Source organism: Acartia tonsa, chromosome 7 (assembly GCF_053477335.1).
Source record: "Acartia tonsa isolate MP-2025a chromosome 7, ASM5347733v1, whole genome shotgun sequence".
NCBI classification, from domain to species: Eukaryota; Metazoa; Arthropoda; class Copepoda; order Calanoida; family Acartiidae; genus Acartia; species Acartia tonsa.
The window spans coordinates 11,408,984-11,428,881 of NC_137266.1; the positions used below are offsets into that span (position 1 = coordinate 11,408,984).

General features: G+C 32.1%; 3 protein-coding genes across 8 annotated transcripts in view; 2 read left to right on the forward strand and 1 right to left on the reverse strand.

Annotated features, from left to right (window-relative positions):
- LOC145324830 (nucleoporin NUP35-like) overlaps window positions 1-19,898 on the reverse strand; it is a 327,729-nt gene that overhangs the window by 76,171 nt on the left and 231,660 nt on the right. The window lies entirely within an intron of this gene.
- Window positions 1-19,898, forward strand: part of LOC145324171 (uncharacterized) — a 45,203-nt gene that overhangs the window by 11,463 nt on the left and 13,842 nt on the right. Inside the window, exons 3-17 of the mRNA XM_080166798.1 lie at window positions 1,110-1,190; window positions 1,829-1,909; window positions 2,354-2,396; window positions 4,775-4,858; window positions 5,051-5,155; window positions 5,362-5,407; window positions 5,743-6,040; window positions 6,569-6,706; window positions 7,200-7,348; window positions 7,770-7,882; window positions 11,995-12,061; window positions 16,821-17,249; window positions 18,085-18,159; window positions 18,695-18,768; window positions 18,900-18,991. Coding sequence (XP_080022924.1) covers window positions 1,110-1,190; window positions 1,829-1,909; window positions 2,354-2,396; window positions 4,775-4,858; window positions 5,051-5,155; window positions 5,362-5,407; window positions 5,743-6,040; window positions 6,569-6,706; window positions 7,200-7,348; window positions 7,770-7,882; window positions 11,995-12,061; window positions 16,821-17,249; window positions 18,085-18,159; window positions 18,695-18,768; window positions 18,900-18,991 — 1,875 coding nt within the window. The remainder of the gene's footprint in view (window positions 1-1,109; window positions 1,191-1,828; window positions 1,910-2,353; window positions 2,397-4,774; window positions 4,859-5,050; window positions 5,156-5,361; window positions 5,408-5,742; window positions 6,041-6,568; window positions 6,707-7,199; window positions 7,349-7,769; window positions 7,883-11,994; window positions 12,062-16,820; window positions 17,250-18,084; window positions 18,160-18,694; window positions 18,769-18,899; window positions 18,992-19,898) is intronic.
- Window positions 1-19,898, forward strand: part of LOC145324821 (uncharacterized) — a 105,772-nt gene that overhangs the window by 9,907 nt on the left and 75,967 nt on the right. The gene's annotated exons all lie outside the window — the stretch shown is intronic.

Consider the following 19,898-nt stretch of genomic DNA (forward strand, 5'->3'; position numbering starts at 1 on the left):
TTCGTCAATTTATCTTACTAACATGGAACGCATTTATTGGTCAGTTTGTTCATTCAGTAGGAGGGGAGGAGAAAAGGTAAAGAGGTTTTGAAGGGCATAATCGTTATAATAGCCCGCTGCTCGTTACACTTACAATCTGATGTTAAGATCCAAGTAATGATATATCGCTTATCATGAAGATTAAGCCCAAAATATCTGTCCGTTGACCTATCCCAACATCTCTGGGATTACCCGAGTCTAAACTTTGATAATTCTTCATCCATTTGCATTCCCTCTTCAACTGAGAATAAGAGATTTAAGGAAATAAGATTATTTTGTCTTGCAGCAACACCGAAACCGGTTCTTTTTAACAGGAATTAGCCGGGAAATTTTATTGTGAATCAATATTTGAAAAGGCTTACAATGGAAATATTTCACTGTTTTATGAATCAATCTGTTTTTTGATGAGCATTTACTTTATGACTAGCAGGGATCTAAAGGGATAAGGCAATACCGATAAATTGAGGTACATCCCCAATAATGAAACACAAAATCAACCCTTCTTTGGATTACAGTTAGTTGTTGAAACGATTAAACACTCATTATAATGAACCAACCAATCAAAATTCAAAATCATTCCCCAACGTTTCCCAAATTTGTTAAGTCAACGAATACAATATCGTTATTATAAAATTTTAAGGACTAGTATAATAAACAGCCCAATGTCCCATTCCTTCCTGATAACTAAAGTCTGTTTCAGTTTGAATCTCTGTATATTACACAGAGTTATACCTAACATATCACCAGTAATTGTACATAAAGCATCAGCTCTTTGTCGAGGGGGCGATTTGTTAGTTGCTTAGATAAATACCGCGTCATAACTAAAGACATTAATAAGAGAGTAAAAAATCACGAAACCTTTTTGTACATAGTATGTATTGAGATTTTTTTGCTTTTTGTCAGACTGGCGGGTCAAATAAGTTATATACTGGATTCTTATCAGGCTAGGGAAGCTTTTTAAAAATCAGCTGTCTATCTTATATAGGTGCCAAGGTTTCAAATACTGTTTCGGACGACTTAACAGTATGAATTATAGAGTACCTTTTTTGCAAAAAAAAATTATGATTTAGATCCATACAGATACACAGCATTTAAACAAAGGAGATTCATACCTGAAGGAGTGCCCCACATGTAAGAAGAAATTTAAACAGGTATAATGAGAGATCTAAGAGATTAGACACTGGCCGATAAATTGATGTGCATTCCCAATGATGATACACAAAAATAACCTTCTGTAAATAACAATAAGAGGTTTAAACGTTTAGACACTCAACTTAATGATTCAACTTATGAAAATTCTAGAAAGATCCCCAAAGTTGTTATGCAAACGAATAAGAAAACATTAATTTAAAACTTTGGGGACAAATGTAATAAACAGCCCATTATCCCCTCCCTACCTGCGTATAGTGTAGGGAAAGGACAATCGGTAGTAATTCCTTTCAACTTTTAGTTTGTTAAATTGTGCAATTGGTAGCTTGTAATTTAATTAAGTGATAAAAAAGAAATTTGGGAAATTTGTCTTATTGATCTCTCGTTTAAGCGTTTCTGTAAGAAAGTTTTTTTTTATATTTTAGGATTAATTAATTTTTCTTAAGCGCACGCTATAGAGTAGGTGTGCCTCTAATAAATATCTAATTATTAACTCTTAAATAGATCCAAATATTTTCTATCATTATTTTATGACCACTGAACATAAACATTTGCTCAATAGTTCATTTTTCCATCTATGATTTATTGTTCTTTGCTACTTATACTTATAGATGTTATCATCCTTGTTTATTTTATATAGTTAAGAGCCCATATAAGAAGAGAACATGAGAAAAAGCACAAAGTTTCTCAATTCAAAAATGTCTGCCCTATTTGTAATAAGGTAAATAAAAAATTTCATTTTCATGCCTTTTTAAATAAAATGCACTTCTTCCACCAATTTAAAAAAATGCAATGCTTTCTCGTTATTTGTATTTTTTTATCATTTTAAAAAGACATCAGTTTTCATGAGAACTATTCTTGTTTCAAATTAATATTTGACGGACAGGGAGACGATAATAGATAAAGGAAGATTGTCTAAGTAATGATTTTTATTGATAGTTAGGATAAAATCATGATAAAAAAAACGGTGCTTTCTCTCAAAAATCCTAGCGAGTGCAGTAAAATTTGAATTGAAATTATAAGGAGAGGGGTAGATTATTTTCTCTATACTTAACCCCTGTGGGGTGCCCTTTCCTTAATTTCATTTCATTTGAAATAAGTGATGGAGAAGCGTTTATAGACACTTTAAGGGAAACCGCCAAAATAAATATAACATTTTGTTCAGAAATTTGTTGATGATTACAAAGTTAGACGCCACATAACACAAGGTACAGTAATTATCTTATCAGGGATATAAAGGGATGAGACAATGGCCGATAAATTGATGTGTAACTCTTTCTCCAATTATGTTAAAATTACCCCTTCTGTAGATTAAAATTAGTGGTTGAAACATTTTGACACTTCAATGTTAATTACAGAATGTTTACTACATTGTGATGTACTGGTAAGCTAATTTTCAAGTAAATGCTTTTTCCTTTGAACTATTTTTTCTAAATTAGATTACCATGAACAATTTACTATTTTCTTCAAATTTTCTAGATAAATCTTGTTTTCATTGTCTTTCAGCGAAAACTCTTAAATTGAATTAATTGTCCATTGTCCCCTCCCTTTCTCCCTAATCATAAGGTTTTTTTTTATATTTCCAAGGAGAAGTGAGTACATCAATTTATCATTCATTGTCTCATCCCTTTTGTTTAGTTTCACAATTTGTTTCCTCTTCTACCATTTTTTTTTGTAAGAAAACATTTCCTTAACTCTGAGAATGAGTTATGTGGACAAAATCCTCAGAGGAAATGCTAAGTTCAAAATAAGTTTTTGTCTTGACAAATCGCTATGAAAGTTGCGGTCATAAATAAAAAATTCTCGCAAGTTGAAGAAAAAAAAGTTTTGTCCAACTTACTAGCTCCAAGTTTGGTTATGTATAAAAGATGTGAAAAAAGATTAACCCCATTAGTTTCGTATTAATAATTTTGTTAATATTTTTTTACAATTAAAATCATTTATAACTATTAATGTTAGTTAGGTACTTATTATTATCTACAGAGATGATAAATTTGTGTATCATCATTGGGGATGTGCATCAATTTATCAGCCCTTGTCTTATTCCTGTTGTAATGCCTCAAATATATTGTAGCTGATCATTTTCTCTTCTTTGTTTACCTATACTTATTCTAAATTCATCATTTATTTTTGACAGGTATGTTAAAATTAAAAATTTACTTGATAAAGGGTTAATCTCATGTTGACAAAAATAATATAATTCACAGACTTCTTATCGTGGATAGGAAACCGTATTCTAAAATTCAATAAAAAGAATGTAAATATGTAAGATTGTATTTGATTGCCAACAGTACACATCGAATAGTTTTGATTTCAAAGAAATGCGGGAAAAATAGAAATACCAAGTTGTTTGAAAATAGCACTATTTTTAACTAAAAATACTTTCTAACTTTTTTTAAATTCTATGTCTGCTCTTTGTATTACTTTTTAAAAAACATATCCCTTGGGAGTGGAGATTACTACTTACTAAGTAATGTTGTGTAAAATCTCTTTTTATATATAGATAGGCAGCTGCAGCCGCTTGAAGCCGCACACCTTTAATAAGACTTGCTATGTGTTTGATGTTTTTAGCTGCAGTCGCTAAATATTGCAACAAAAACCCAAAATTATAATAATACACCACTTTAGCTTCTGCAAGACTGCCATTATTAAACCCAATAACTCAAATTTGAAGCTTTTGACTTCAATAACCTATTCTTACCATCAATTTTACAAAAATTCACGAAACCTTTTAAAGTATCCGGGGGTATATTTTTTCATTTAACTGAAGAGGGGTGGGTAAGAAGGGGAGGAAAAGGGGAAGGGGGTTATGGGGAAATTTTCCTTTAGAATTATTTGTTAGAATATCATTAATTTTTTTCAAAATAACATAAAAACAAAATTTAAGGTACCTTAAAAGTACATTTTAGGTAGATGAAAATTTTGAATGTTTTTCAGCTCTCCTGAAAGAAATTTCAATAATAAATTACGTCTTCTTGTGGCAGTCTTTCAGCAGTTAGAGCGGTGTATTTCTTGCAGGCATTCTTCAACAACAGCTTAGCCTAACATTTTCAATAAAGATACAATCCGCAGCCGAACATCTCTTTTTTTCAACAGCCGCCGTCAACATAAACAGAAACGACTATCTAGCCTTGATGATAAAAATGTTTTTATCTTGAACAAGATTAAGCCAACTAAGAAATTCATTTTACAAATATCACAAAGTTTATGTTGATATTTTTGATTTTCTTAAAATTTCGACACTACTTAATCATTAGAATTTCATTAAGTTTATGACTTAATAGAACCAGACACTATCAATTTATAAAGTGTGTTTTTTTTCAACTTCTTATCATGAATCCTGATGGAAAAGATAATGGGCGGGTGCTATGTAATTTCAAATTAGAATTCTGTGCCTGTTCTATAGATTGAAATCATAGGCGGAAAAGTTCAAACACTGGTAAATTATGGCAGATATATTTTAAATGTATTAAATCTTTGGGTTCCAGTTTAGTTTGCAGTCCAATGTCCCATTCTTTCATGGATTTATTAATTATCTACCTAACTTTGGATGCATAGAATTAACATTTTTTTTTTACTAATTTAGTGCATAATAATCAGCGAGATTTTCAATGTCGGTTATGTGAGAAAGCATTCTTTGAAAAGAAGGACCTACATCGACACATTGAAGGTAAAACAAAACATTATTTTTTTAATATTAGCCCAAGATGGGAATGGTGGGGTACACTCCACAGTCCACAGTTATTGATATTTGTCTTTAATATGGGTATTAAAATCATATATTGTAATATATTCAATTAAATATATACTCTATATCCATTCCCTTCTACTTAAAAAAAATCAAATTTGGTTTAATCTACAGGTGTTCATCTTTTCAATCCAACATCAAGAAGGCAATCATCTGTGACAGCTGCTTCTAAATCTATTCAAAGGTCGTCTTCACAAATAGTTAGAAAGAAATTGCCAGGTGAGTTTTTCCATTTTATCTTAATTTTAATTGATATGCACTTGGTCAAAAGAAAAAATCTCTCATTGTTAAAAATATCATTTGCATTGAAGAAAACACAAGTGTTAGATTAATTTCTGTCTTTTATTACCTACCAAATTTAGATTTATTTTCAGAAAAATGAAAATAAATTATAATACTTCCTTTAATCATCTTAATATTTTTAGGTGAAAAATCAGAGGAAGAATCAAATGATGAACACAGAATTGTCAGGTTCTTTTTAAATCTTTGTTATCAGCTACCCTTATTCTAAAAAATTTATTCTTTGTGCTTTCCCTCAAATTGCCTAGCAAGAATAGAACCCCCAACCATTTATTAAAAATAATTAAGGAAGGGGGAAGTCTTTTTTTGCTTTTCCTGTAGGGGCCCTAACCTTGCAGGTTACCCTGTACCCATCACAACCGAACCTAATCAGACCTAAGATAAATCAAAACTTCCCCCTTCCCTTTATTTAGAATTAATTTCTAAATTAGGGGGACGGTCTGTGTTTAACTAGACACTTTGAAGGAAACCGCAGAGTTCTGAACAAAAAGTATCTTATATTACAGGCTTGGTGGAGGAACTTATGGGCCAACTGGTGTCTACTTTACTGCTGACAGTAACGCCCAATCCATCCTCACCCAACCACCTGAAGTCTTAGTAGCTGATGAGGGGGAACCAGATGATCTTGGCCATATTCATAACATTGATGAAGACTCTTCTGATCATACTCTCAATTCAAAAGCTAATGACAATGTTATGGAAGATGTAATATCAGATGATGAGGATAATATTGAGTTTGATTCTGACAAGGAAACTGATATTTTGAAGACTCCAATGGTTCAAGCTGAGGATTTGTCCATAAATGTAATTATCTTATGCAATTTTCATCCCTTTAAGGTGTAGCACCTTGAAAAGTTGAAATCAAAAGTTATTTAATTTTTTTTATTTAAAAGCAACAGGATGTCTGTCGGTAGTGAAGGATCAACTGTACTGATTTGGTTTCTAAGTTTGATTTGCAGGGAAGCTTCTTGTTTGCCATAGGAAGGTTTATAATTATATTGGGGGAGGATAGAAATTGCCACTAGAAAAATTCCCCCCGAACACTTTTTTTACTTAAATGTCCTTATTCAATTTTACTTGTGGTGTAGGTATATACTGTAACTTATACATATTTAGTATATTTGTTCTTATTGGTTGACTTAACAATTTTGAGCCTTTCCTTGAATTTTGATTGGTTGGTTCACAAAGTTAAGAGTCCAAATGTTTCAACTACTAATTTACATCTACTAAAAGTGTAAATATTGTGTATCATCATTGTGGATGTACAATAGTACATCAATTTATAAGCCATTGTCTTATCCCTTTAGGTCCCTGATAATTGCGTTTATTAAGGTTGAGAATAGTGATTCTGATGAAGACTTGATTGAAACAGTGACAACTATCCTATATGATAATCAAGATGAAAATGAACAATCTCATAACAAACATGCCTTAAATGAACCTGAAAATGTAAAAGCAATTCAATTTGAGGTAATACTTTTTTTTCTACTAGCGGCTTCGCCCCTAGCCTCTAGTAGCTTTGCCCCAAGAGAAAATTAAACTTTTTCTATTTTTAAAAAGTACTACTGGTGCTGCCCGTACTAGGGGGAATTTTCATTTTTGAGAGGGTGGGGGTGTCCCACCTCCCAAGAAAATAGCTTAAAACCACCACAGGACCAATAGGTATATACCCTGAAGAGTAAAATCCGATCGGTTCAGTGGTTACCGAGATCTTAAGAGACGGACAGACAGACATCATTCTACTTTGTATTAGTTAATTAAAACATTAAATAATCATTTTAGTATTTCAAGGATACCCTTACTTTCGGAAGCTTTTAACTTTTCAATTATGAGACTCATCTAGCAAAAATGTTTGGTTGATGTGGTGCATATTATCTCAATTTAAACAATTAGGCTCTGCTTCAAGTTATTTCAGCGCTTGCCAATGGACGCAGATCCCAAGCATGACTATTAAATATTTAAGGATTCAGAGTTAAGCGGTACTCAAAACCACCCCACTCCATCAGACAACTCACCTATTGCTGACAGCACAGAAATAGAACATCATGATGTTACAACGAATATAATTGTCACTGAGGATGGAGAAATTCTTGATAATAGTGACTTAGATACAGGAAAGTTTTGAATATGAAATGCTTCCTTTCTTATCAATTAGAATTCTTACTATCACATCATACGGGTAAGGCTGCTGTACATGACACTCTAACATTAGTCCCAACAACCCAGGATAACCAAGGGTTGTCAAAGCTATCCTTTTCCATTCATACACCTTGGGAGTATTAGGTTAAATAACACTTAATAGACAAAAAATCTTTGATTGCACAACCTTTGTCTGATAAGTCCTAACTGTGCATGTTAATGAGCTTCGCCTGTTTTGGCCAAGGCATTCCTCCTACTCTAACTGTTAATATCGCGCATTTTATATATCGGCAGTAGGAACCATTTTGCCAATTTGTTGCCATTGCTCGCCAAATTACTTCTCTTAATGTAATAATCAGCTACTTGTCTCTTTTAGTCATTGTCAAAACTATGTAGAGGATAATGATACAGCTATACCTGAAGAGGCTGTTGTGGAAGAAAATGAAACAGTTTCTGATCGTGATGATACAAGATACAAAGTCTCCTCCACAAGACAGGATATTTCAGGTAATAAGGTTGTTGATACTGTTTCTAGTATGAAGGGAGAGGATATTAATCTGTAAATTTGGGCTCCAAACTTTTATAAGCACATTCGCTTATTCATTGGTCTGAAAACTTTTGGAACTTTTCTGAATTTATTTTGGGTTATACAAACTATCAGTTTCCAAACTTATTTACCAATAATTTTGTTCTACAGAAGCAGTAATTATTTTTCTCGTATTCATTCGAATCCGGTGGATAGGAACTGGTTCTCATCCATACGAAAAAACTATGTCTAGCATCGTATTATATCCAGCTTTCTACGAATATAAAAATGTACAAACAAAAGATTAAAACCAGTTTTTTTAGCCGGTGCCTCCGGCACCTCGGGGCTAAAAAAACTAGTTTTAATCTTTTAATTGTACATTCTATATCCGCGGAAAGCCGTTTATAATACGATGCGAGAAATAACTATTCTCGTATTCATTCTACTCAGGTGGATTAGAACCGGTTCTATCTGTATATTTTATATCTGCGGAAAGTTGTTTATAATACGATAAAGAGAAATAACTATTATTTCACATTGTGGGGAACAAAAGCATGTCTCTTAAGATCCTTAATGTCAAAAGGTTAACATAGAAAGTTAAGAGAGGTTTTTGACGTGATTTTTTAGTTAAACTTCTCAACAAGGACGATAATCCTCTTGATTTGTGTTTTCATTAATCAGACAATTTTTATATCCTTTACACTTTTATCTCTTTGGCCCAAAACTTTGTTTTACAAGGCTCAACAGCCGCGCGTCAGCCGCGTGTAGGCCTCAGTGAAATCGTGTTATTATATCTATAAAGTTAGCTGGATGTCTAAACCTGTTCCTTAACAGGCAAATCATCTTTTCAAGAATTTTTTTTCACATTATAAAGTTAAAATTGAAGCTTTTTCGCAACTGCCGAGCCTTAAATTTTTTCAAACTAACTGACTTTTTTAAAAGCGAAGCTTTTCTATAATTAGGGTCGGTCCGTCCGTACGTCCGTACGTCTGTCCGTCCGTCCGTACGTCCGTACGTCCGTAACGGATAGCTTTTTCCGTTAATTTAGGCATGTTAGAATTGTCCTATCGATTTCAAATTTTGCATGGTGATTCCTTTAGTAATTAGGTACGATTTAGAAAGCGTAGCAACTCTATAATCATTACCAAAATGTCCGTACGTCCATTTTAAACATGTTGATTTTTTTACTTTTTTAACAACAAATTTTTATGTGATCTAATCATCGGATTGATCTGATTTTTGGTATATTGATTCCTGGGATAACAAAGTATAATGTATTAAGCGAAGCAACTCTATAATCAAGTCCTAAAAATGTAAGTATGTCCATAAAAATTTTCCTGTATCAAGCAGTTTTTCAACAAATTTACTTACAATTTTGCTTTGACTCTTATAAATTTATATTATGATAATTAAGTTCTAACACTATACAAGTGTTAATGTCCGTTTGTCCTACCGTTTCAGTGCTTCGCTTTTATGGATGTTGTCATCCTTGTTATATAATAATTTACTATTTTGCTATATTGTCCATGTTTAAAGAAAATTTATTATTTAGTACAGATATTGTATAATTTTCTAAATCAGTACTTGAATTCTGAAAACTATCAAAATGCAAACTTGCTACTTGTCAGAAATCTTACATTGCAATTTATAAAAGCGAAGAATTTCTATAATTAGGGTCGGTATGTCCGTAACGGTTAGCTCTTTTTGTTAATTTTTACAAGTTTGAATTGTCCTATCGATTTTAAATTGTGCACGATGATTTTTATAACAATAAAGTACGATTAATTATCTTATGTTATTTTATGCTTCTTAAGCTCTGACACTTCAAAATTTAGTTTGTCCTTCCTTCTGCTTTTACAGCTATGCTTTTATGGTTGTTGGCATCCTTGTTTTGATAGTTTTACATAGCAACTATTGTTCTTTTTTTCTCATAAAATAGGAAAAAACTAAAAAAATGTATTATAACTATGCTTGAAAGGTTACTGAAAATAGTGGATGTATGCTATACGAGGATATAATGACAGGGGAAAAATTGTCATCAATTTAGCTTACTAATATGAACCTCATTTATTGGTCAGTTTGTCAGAGGGGAGAGAATTGGGTAGAGGGGGTGGATGGGGGAAATAGTCGCTGCGAGTATTACTTTGTCAGATTAACTGAAAATCTGGTGCAATATCCAAGTAATGATATATCGATTCTCAAAATATATTGATGTTGTGTATAAATGATAAATACATCTGTTGTTTGTTTATAACAACTAGAGTTAGATTTTTTACTATAATAATAATGCGTCTGCCTTAGCAGAGGTATGCAATTTCAACGGCTTTTATATGATGCTTATCAGGACGAGTTTCGAACCAATTATTGCCACGACTACAAAATAGTTGCGAATTTTTTTTTTTCATATAAGTAATTTTGTATTTTTTGGCAAGATTGACAAAAATTTTGCAAAAGTTTTCAAATTTGCAAGAGTATAGAGATTATACAAGTATTTGTTATAGAATGTATAAATAAAGCTGATATTATAAGGAAAAGTTTCTATTACTTGTTACACAATTGGTATATATTATCGTATTACTTACAGATTTTCGCGGGTAACGAAAGAAGAATTATTTGATTAGTGTCTGAAGGCCTGGGCCCACAAAACGTGGATTAAATCTATGTTTTTAAAAGCGAAGCTTTTCTATAATTAGGGTCGGTCCGTCCGTCCGTCCGTACGTCCGTCCGTCCGTCCGTACGTCCGTCCGTCCGAGATAGATAGCTTTTATTCGTTAATTTAGGCAGGTTAGAATTGTCCTATCGATTTCAAATTTTGCATAATGATTTCTGTAGTAGTTAGGTACGATTTAGAAAGCGTAGCAACTCTATAATCATTACCAGAATGTCCGTACGTCCATTTTAAACATGTTGATTTTTCTACTTTTTCAACAACAAATTTTTATGTGATCTAGTTATCCGTTTGATCTGATTTTTTGTATATTGATTCATGGAACAACGAAGAACAACAGTATAAGCAAAGCAACTCTATAATCAAGTCCTAAAAATGTAAGTATGTCCAGAAACATTATCCTGTATCAAGCAGTTTTTGAACAAATTTACTTACAATTTTGCTTCGACTCTTTCGATTTATTCGTTAATTTAGGCAGATTAGGATTGTCCTATCGATTTCAAATTTTGCATGATGATTCCTGTAGTAGTTAGGTACGATTTAGAATAATTACCAGAATGTCCGTACGTCCATTTTAAACATGTTGATTTTTCTACTTTTTTAACCAAAATTTTTTATGTGATCTAGTTATCCTTTTGATCTGATTTTTGTATATAACGAAGAACAATAGTATAAGCAAAGCAACTCTATAATCAAGTCCTAAAAATGTAAGTATGTCCAGAAACACTATCCTGTATCAAGCAATTTTTGACTAAATTTACTTACAATTTTGCTTTGACTCTTTCGATACTTTTATATTCTGATTATTTAGTTCAGACACTATACAATTGTTAATGTCCGTTTGTCCTACCGGTTCAGTGCTTCGCTTTTATGGATGTTGTCATCCTTGTTTAATTTATATTTTTGTGGAAAATTATCTATTGAGATACCATACATAATTTTTCATAATGGCACTGTGCTTTCACATGCAGTTCTTGTTCAGCATTTACTCAACTATCTTATTTTTAAATAAATTGAAAATTATTGGGGGGGGGGGGGGTAGTTTTTTTCTCTATGCCTAACCCCTGCGAAGGGGCCTAATCCTGCGAGGATATACAATACAGTACCCAATATAACTAAACATAAACTAATAAACAAACAATTGAAAAACTACCCCATCTTAAATTATATTATCCTTATCCAATGATATAAAGTACTATGGTGTTTTTTACCTGTATCGAAAGATGCTCAACCGATACGGTTCTCCTTTACAATGTAGCTTCTCTTAAGTCCTTGGGGGAGGGTAGAATCATCACCTATAGTGCCCCTCTAGGGGCGTAGCCGCTAGTTTTAAAATAATGGGAATAGGTATCAATGCTTTCAGGGTGTGAAGAGATGCCTATAATTTGATCAAGGTAGCCAAATTTTATTTAAATATTTTTTCAGGTGACCTAATTCTTGAACTGGAAGAGAAGAAAAAAACTGAGAAATCAAGTAATATGGTTAAGATAAGGTAAGCTAGATATCAGGGTTTGGTCAGATATCCGGTCGGATACCGGATATTGAAACTATCCGGATACCGGATATCCGGCTGATTTTTAATGCCGGATTTTCGGTATTTTGCCGGATATCTGGCGTTGGACAGATATCCGGCCCAATCCTACTAGATATCTGTAAAGGCGAAGCTTTTCAACATATCTTTGTCTTTCCGGGTTTCCGTAGTCGATAATTCTGGTATCAGGCATAATAAAATCATCCTATGTATTTTATTTTTTGCATGGTAATTCCTGTAACAGTTTGGTACAAATTAGAAAGCGTTGCAACTCTTAATCATTACCAAAAAGTCCGTATGTCCATTTTGAACTTGATAATTTTTTTATATTTACTGCATTTATTATGATACAAATGGCTTGATTTAAAAAAATATTCTAAGAATGTTAAGGCTAGACATATAAGCGAAGCATCTGTATAATCAAGTCTAAAGGGGCGTCGTAGCTCAGTGGTAACGCACTAAGTTACAGGTGATGAGAGTTTGAGTTCTAGTCCCCATGTGGCAACTCGAATTTCTCAATTGAATACATTAACGCAACTTCCCCTGGTTGTGTAAGAAGGGGATTATTGAGTAAGTTTGGATACTTAATAGTTAAGTACATAATATCAGTACTACCCTTATCCCAAGCTCCTCTAAGGAGAGCGTCATTCATTATGGTGACTTAATTTGGGACACCTGCCATACTCGGCGAGGGTAAGGTAATAATGAGTAGCTCTCATGAGATAGCGGGTCAAGTCATAATGTGCTTGAACGTGGAGCTTGATAGCCCTAGTGGCTATACAAAAGTGTCTCAGCCTACTCCATGACTACTTAGGTCCAAACCCTAAGAGAATATGGCCAATCAATCAATCAATAATCAAGTCATAAAATGTATTTTGCTTTCTGTAGTTTTGTAATTGTTACAGATATATTTCATATTTTATGATAAATAATAAAAGCGTTTACTATCAGGATTATTCATATTAGTATGGGTAAAAGGGGTGCATGGATAGGGATTATCTTCATTTTAGCCCGCTGCGAGTTTCACATTATTAGAGAACATGAAAATCTGGTGTAACATCCAGGTATTAAAATATCCCTTGTTCGGTCCTAGGGCAAACGTCGGTGTGGGAACTTAATCTAACCTCTGCGGGGGGCTTATTTGTATATTCATATCTTAAATTAACCAAACCTATATAGAAATATTCAATTAAATTAATACTCTAACACTCCTGCGTTTGTCCACTCCGACGTTTGGGACTCTTGTGTTTGTTCTGGAACTCCTTGTTCGAACATACCCTATCCAAAGAGCTAGAAAAACAGGGCTCCAAAAATTATTATGCATCTATTCTATGCATTTATTTGGGCCATGCAACAATTATTTTGATGACAGATCAGGCAACCAAAACGATTTATGAACCAATGTAATACTCAAATTTAGATTATTTAATCTTAAAAAGAACGTCTTCTCTTTAAAGAAGTTTTACTATACACCCCTATTTTTATTTTTAATTGTGCTTTCGTGCATAGCCCTTTTTTATAGTGAGTGGGTTATTTTTAAGCGAGGAGTTGTCTCACCTCAATGAAAAATAGCTTAAAACCACCACAGGGCCAGTGTGGTTATTTCCTGACAAGCATAATTTTGTCGCTTATGGAGTTCTTAAGCTTCAGACATATACAGACGGACAGACAGGCATCCTGCTACATTTTATTATTTTCTATAGAAAGCTTTGGATTGTCCTTTATGCTTCCTAAATAATATTCATATGATAAACAAGGATAATAACATTCATAAAAGCGAAGCTCTAAAATCAGACATTAGTACAAACTTATATTAACACTTGTAGAGTTTCATCATAATAACAAGTTAAAAGTCTACTAAAATTTATTCATGTTTGTTACAAGATAAAACATGTTATAATGGGACCTACAGACTTTCGAGCAACGCTTTTTTATTCATACCTATTTGTAATGCCAAGCTTTTTAAACTGATAGCTCGTTTCTAGTATACTTAAATTTACGATTTTAGAAAACTTCGTTTTTAACAAGGACCATTTAATTTTCATTACACTTTAAGGCAGGGGTGTATATTCTGCACAAGATTTTTTTTTTTACAAAATTTTTTTATTTTTTCCCCCCTAGTTTTTTCTCATCAAATGGAAAAATGGAAATGGAAAAATATTTAAAGAACTCTATATTTTATTTATTTTATCCCTCCTACCACACATTTTTTTAGTTTTTTTCACCAAGGAGGGGGGGGGGGGCGAATGGAAAAAATGTTTTCAGTTTTCTTAACTTTTACATTTTTCCCCTCCAACCACTTATTTTTTACCCCCCCCCCCCCCCCCCCCCGAGCAGGGGATCCCATGTAGAATATACACCCCTGGTTTAAGGTAAAGATAAAACTACAGAGTTTCTTAATGTTATAAACAGACGTACAGCCAGCTATAATTGTAGAATAGCTTTGCAACATTTTGTATGATATATGAAAAGAAAAGGGAGCATCATTTTCTTTTTATTATTGTTATTTGTTCCCTTGCTTAATTTGGTTAATAAAAGTATAATGGGAGAAAAGATTTATTGTGTGCTGTAGACATTAATCATATCACAATCATGGGTGGGTGCAAGTCTATGGGTTATAACAGATATTCGTACATTCTTATGTCGTTTTTTTAATAGCGCAGCTAGTTTATAAACAGTGGTTGTCCGACTGTAAGTTTACATGTCTATTTACCTAGCAAAAATAAGATTTTCTCTGTTGAGAAAGATGAGATGAAGGTTTAATTTTTAGTGGATTATCCTCCATTTAACATTGGCAGGCAGTCTTTAACCGTTTTTGAGCCGTTTTTACAATTTATTGTACTACTGATTGCTGAAGGAAAGATTAGTATTTGTAAGTGCATGTTTTAGGCTATTTGACAGAAGTATTAACACATTGACTAAATGATTTTCTATTCTGGTCACAACCACAGTAATATATAAATAGTTTAATACAAAAGTATGCTTTCCACGGATCCCAATATACATTGTTATAATCATATTACAAACAAATGTAATACAAGGATAATAAGGTTCAAATCTAAGCAGCATTAATAAGCAATATATTTATTTTTATTATTTGGACTGTAAATCTGTTATACACATAACTTATGAAGAAAACAGTTGGAGTACATTTAATTTTAAATATTTTGTTTTGGTTGAAAGTACAGAAAACCAATTTAAGATATTTAAGGGTTTGTTTGTCTTTACAAAAATGTCTTTTTTTTCATTTCTATAAGGCAAAAGTTTTCATGAAAACTAATCTTAATATGTTGCTAAATTTTCTATGTTCGATAAATAGCGTTTGAAAACAAGCACTTTTTGAACTGTCCAATTGACGGACGGTCTTCCAGACATATGGACATACCAGAATTTATATAGTAGCTGCGCTTCGACTAATATAATTCCTTCAATATTACCATTCATTATTGGTAAAATTTTACATTTTTGGGTTCTTTTTTAAATACAAGTTTTCCTTAAAAATGCAATGCAAGCAAACATTACGCCATCAAATGAAATCAATAATATTAGTAATATTAGCTTTGTAATATTTCTTTGAGTTAAGTCTTTTGGATAAGTCTTATGCTATATATTGAGTACGCTTATTGAGAAATGTTAGTTTCGTCTAATGGCTAAATTTAGATCCATTTTCTGACAGTTTTCCTTATAAGTTACCTAACTTTTCTTTACTTAATAATTAAACTTCAGTTCAGTATCTTTTAACTTATTTATATAACATCTGTAAATTTGTACACGATGTAGGTAATCTACAAAATAGCGTTTCTTTTAATTTAAACCAGTTGCGTCTAAGTAAGTCTATTGGATTTTGCTAGAGGATGCATCATAATGAAAAGAGATGACATTAGACTGTAGATTTTAAACGCTAGTACACAAAATTTTATAAAGATGTTCTCAATCGTTGACTTAAAAACTAGAGGTACTAATTGGGGTTTTTAAATTTTTTAGTGTCCATTTCAAAAAATAGTTTAAGTCTACACACAAGGGTTAATTTTATTTTTCGTCTTCATTTGAAACCGTTTAATATCCGGTGGATTAGAACCGTCTTTCATCCAGATGAAAAAACTATGTCTATAAAACAATGGATGCAAAATTGAGGTATATTGGAGCTAATAAACTAATTTTAATCTTATAATTTTATATCCGCGGAAAGCTGTTTATAATACCTACGATGCGAGGAATAACTATTATCATCATTTGAGATATACCTCAATTTTTTATCTATTGTTTTATATCCAATTAGGGTCGGTCCGTACGTCCGGAACGGATTTCTTTTTTCGTTAGGTTAGGCATGTTAGAAGTATCCTATTAATTTCAAATTGATTTTTTTACTTTTTAACAACAAATTGTTATGTGATCTAATTATCCGATTGCTCTGATTTTTGGTAAATTGATTCCTGGAACAACAAAGTACAATATTATAAGCGAAGGAATTCTATAATCAAGTCTTAAAAATGTAAGTATGTCCATAAACATTATACCGTATCAAGCAGTTTTTCAACAAATTTACTTACAATTTTGCTTTGACTCTTATACACTTGTATTCTTTATTCTGTTCTGACACTATACACTATACAATAAATATTAGAATAACATAAATGTCCGTTTGTCCTACCGTTTGCTTTGCTTTAATGGATGTTGTCATCCTTGTTTATTTTTAATTTCATTCTTTTACTTTTACTAGATGGGGAGTGCCTTTTGTTGAACGGATAATTCCCAATCAAGATGAAATGAATTCTTTTGAAGACAATACTGAGAATAGTAATAGAGTTGACAACATTGAAATTAGCGTCAATGAAGAAAAATCTTTCAATTTATTGACAGAAAATCTACAAACAGAAGTTATACCAGAGGATGAAAATCCATCAGAAATTGAAACATGTGATATTGATACAAAACAAGTTGCTATTGATTTCAAGGAACCATTTAGAGAAGATATAAAAGCAATCAAACCTTCATCTTCAAATACAAATCTGAAATCTGTAGGTGCAACAAATGTAAGCCAAATTAAAACAGATAAATCTGAACACATAATACCTGATCCAATAAAAATGGAGGATTCCTGGAAGTGTCCGGAGCAAAACTGCTCTTTTTTTGTTCTTGAAAAACAGAGGTAGTTTTTTAGCATTGTTCATGTTGTGCAGGGGTGGTGTCTTTTTCTTCCTTTAAATTATCTAAAACCTTTTAAAAGCCAAACTAAATTGTGGAACTATCAGTCAAGCCGTTAACGAGATCATAGCGGACATCATAAAGACATACTTATATATACAACCTTTTAATTTTTTTTTTTAAAATCAGTAAATGATTCCCAACATTATTTATATAAGATGCTTTTAGATAAATAACCAATTATGAATTGTAAATGAATGAAAATGTCGAATACAAAATTATTAGAATAATAAAGGATTGGTAGTTATAGCAAATAAGATGTTAATGAGCAATTAACAAGGATAACAATATTGACATAAACAAAAACATAAATTAATGTATGATTTAAAATTTAGACAACCTTTTAATTGAGTGTAAAATTATATTTAGAAAAATAAAAATCTGCATAATTTAAAATTATGAGATAAAAGATAAATGTTTGAAACCTTTATTTCAGAATACCAACCTTTTGATTGCATGACATTTGTTTGAAAGTCCCAATTGTACATATTCATGAGTTGCATCTGTTGAAGGCCAAGGCATTCCCCCTTCTATATTAAAGTTGCGCCTCTGTCATAGTAGAAGTAGATACACTTTTGACATCTTAATTTATGACGCGGATTTGGCCAAGATTCGAATCCATAATCTTCCCAACGACGAGCAGATGCGCTAGGTGTTGTTAAGAGACAGTAGTTGGTAACTTTAAATTTAATCTTGATCTAAAAGTAGCTACGCTGCTTATAGGTCTAGCCACAGCTCACTAATTAAGTTTTATAAATACATTGTACTTTTAACTCCAGGGGAAAGTATAGAAAGCACTTTGAGAGAATACATTTGAATCTGCGGCCCTTTTCCTGCCAAAATTGTGGTTTTAGGTCAGTAAAATGAAAAGTTTTTTTTGTATCTTTGTAGCTCAGCACTCCATTATTCCCTTAGTCTGTCTGGCAGTCCCTTCATAATGCTTGGGGGGGGGGGGGGGGGGCAATTATTTGTATGCTAATAAAGAAGATTTTTTTGTGGAGACTTAATTTTTATCGTTCAAAAATCTTTTAATTCGTGCTTTCATTTTTAAAAAAAATATGATTTTGCTCGGCGGCTATTTTATAAAAAAAAAACATCTCAAGGGCGTACTAGAGCGGTGGTAAGAATTTAAGTAACGGGTTTGGTTGAATTATCTCGTATTTCTAGCCCCTGTTGGGTCTATATCCTAGCCCTTTGGGGCAATCATTTACATTTATCCAACCTAACCTAACCTAGACTAACCTTTCAAAAGCTACTGTGAAAATACGACAAAACCCGTTAAAAGGTTTTCTTTCCATGTTCCACTAGAAAAAAAAATTTGGGGAGGGGAATTTACCCCTCCATTACCCCACTGACTGACTGACTTAGTAAATATATTTTATTGTTTAGATTCTATGAGAAGTATGATTTACAACGGCATATAGAAAGTGTTCATTCTAAAGTGAAAATCATTTGTCCCTTTGGTAAGAAATTAAATATTAATTAGGAATTTTACTCAACAATTCCGTATGTCCGTCAGTCTTCCATTTTTATGACGTCACATGGCTGATTTTTGAGTCACTTTGTCCCACTACTTTTTTAACACTATTTTCAGAGGGCTGTAACACATTGACGACAAGACTAGATATCCATATCAGTAAGATACATCATGAAGAAAAATCAACTTTTACGAAAGATAATAATAAGGTAAAAACAATTCAGTAAGTGTATAGCTATCTATTTTATTGTTTTATGGACAGCTTTCCGCAGATATTAAAATAAAAAATAATAAGATTAAAATTTTTAAAACTATTTTATGATTTTTTATTCGTAAAAAATGGCTATAATGCGATGCTGTGTATGATTTTTCAGTATGGCTGAGAACTGGTTCTAATTCAGTTAATATTAATCGTTTTCGAAGCCATACTGGAACATATTTATTATATTATATTGCTTAAAGACAACATGTCAACCTGCAGTTAACTTTTATTTTAGCTTTCCTTACTGTTTATCTCTGTATGTCAATAATGTTTATCTTAAGGGACTATACATTTTCGTAATTTTAGCTTCGCAGACCTTACAGCTTCCTTTCGTTATTTTGGTTTTATCCAAAATCTTATTTTTCATCTTCAGTAGGAAGCTCTTATACTGCTAGACTGTTCTAACCCTTATTTACTTCCCCTTAGCTAACTTTAGGTTTGAAATTTTTAAAGAGAATCTACAACTAGCATTTTTAAAACTTATTTTAAAATGCTCCATTAATACCTATAAGATATTTTTTACGAATATTTTCTTTGAATTTTGCATTAAATGAATAGAATTTGTCTCTTTGCTTTTCATTTTTGAAATTGAAAGTCACATTCAAGGCCATTTGTATTTAGAACAAGGATGACAACATCCATAAAAGCGAAGCTCTGAAACGATATGATAGACGAACATTAACTTTTGTTGGGTGTCAGAACTGAATATACAAAATATGAAAATATAAGGTTTGACAAAATTATACGTAAATTTGTTGCAAAACTTCTTAAATACAGAATTCTGTTTAAGGACATACTGACATTTTAATACTTGATATAGAGATGCTTCGCTCATAATATTGTACCTTGTTGTA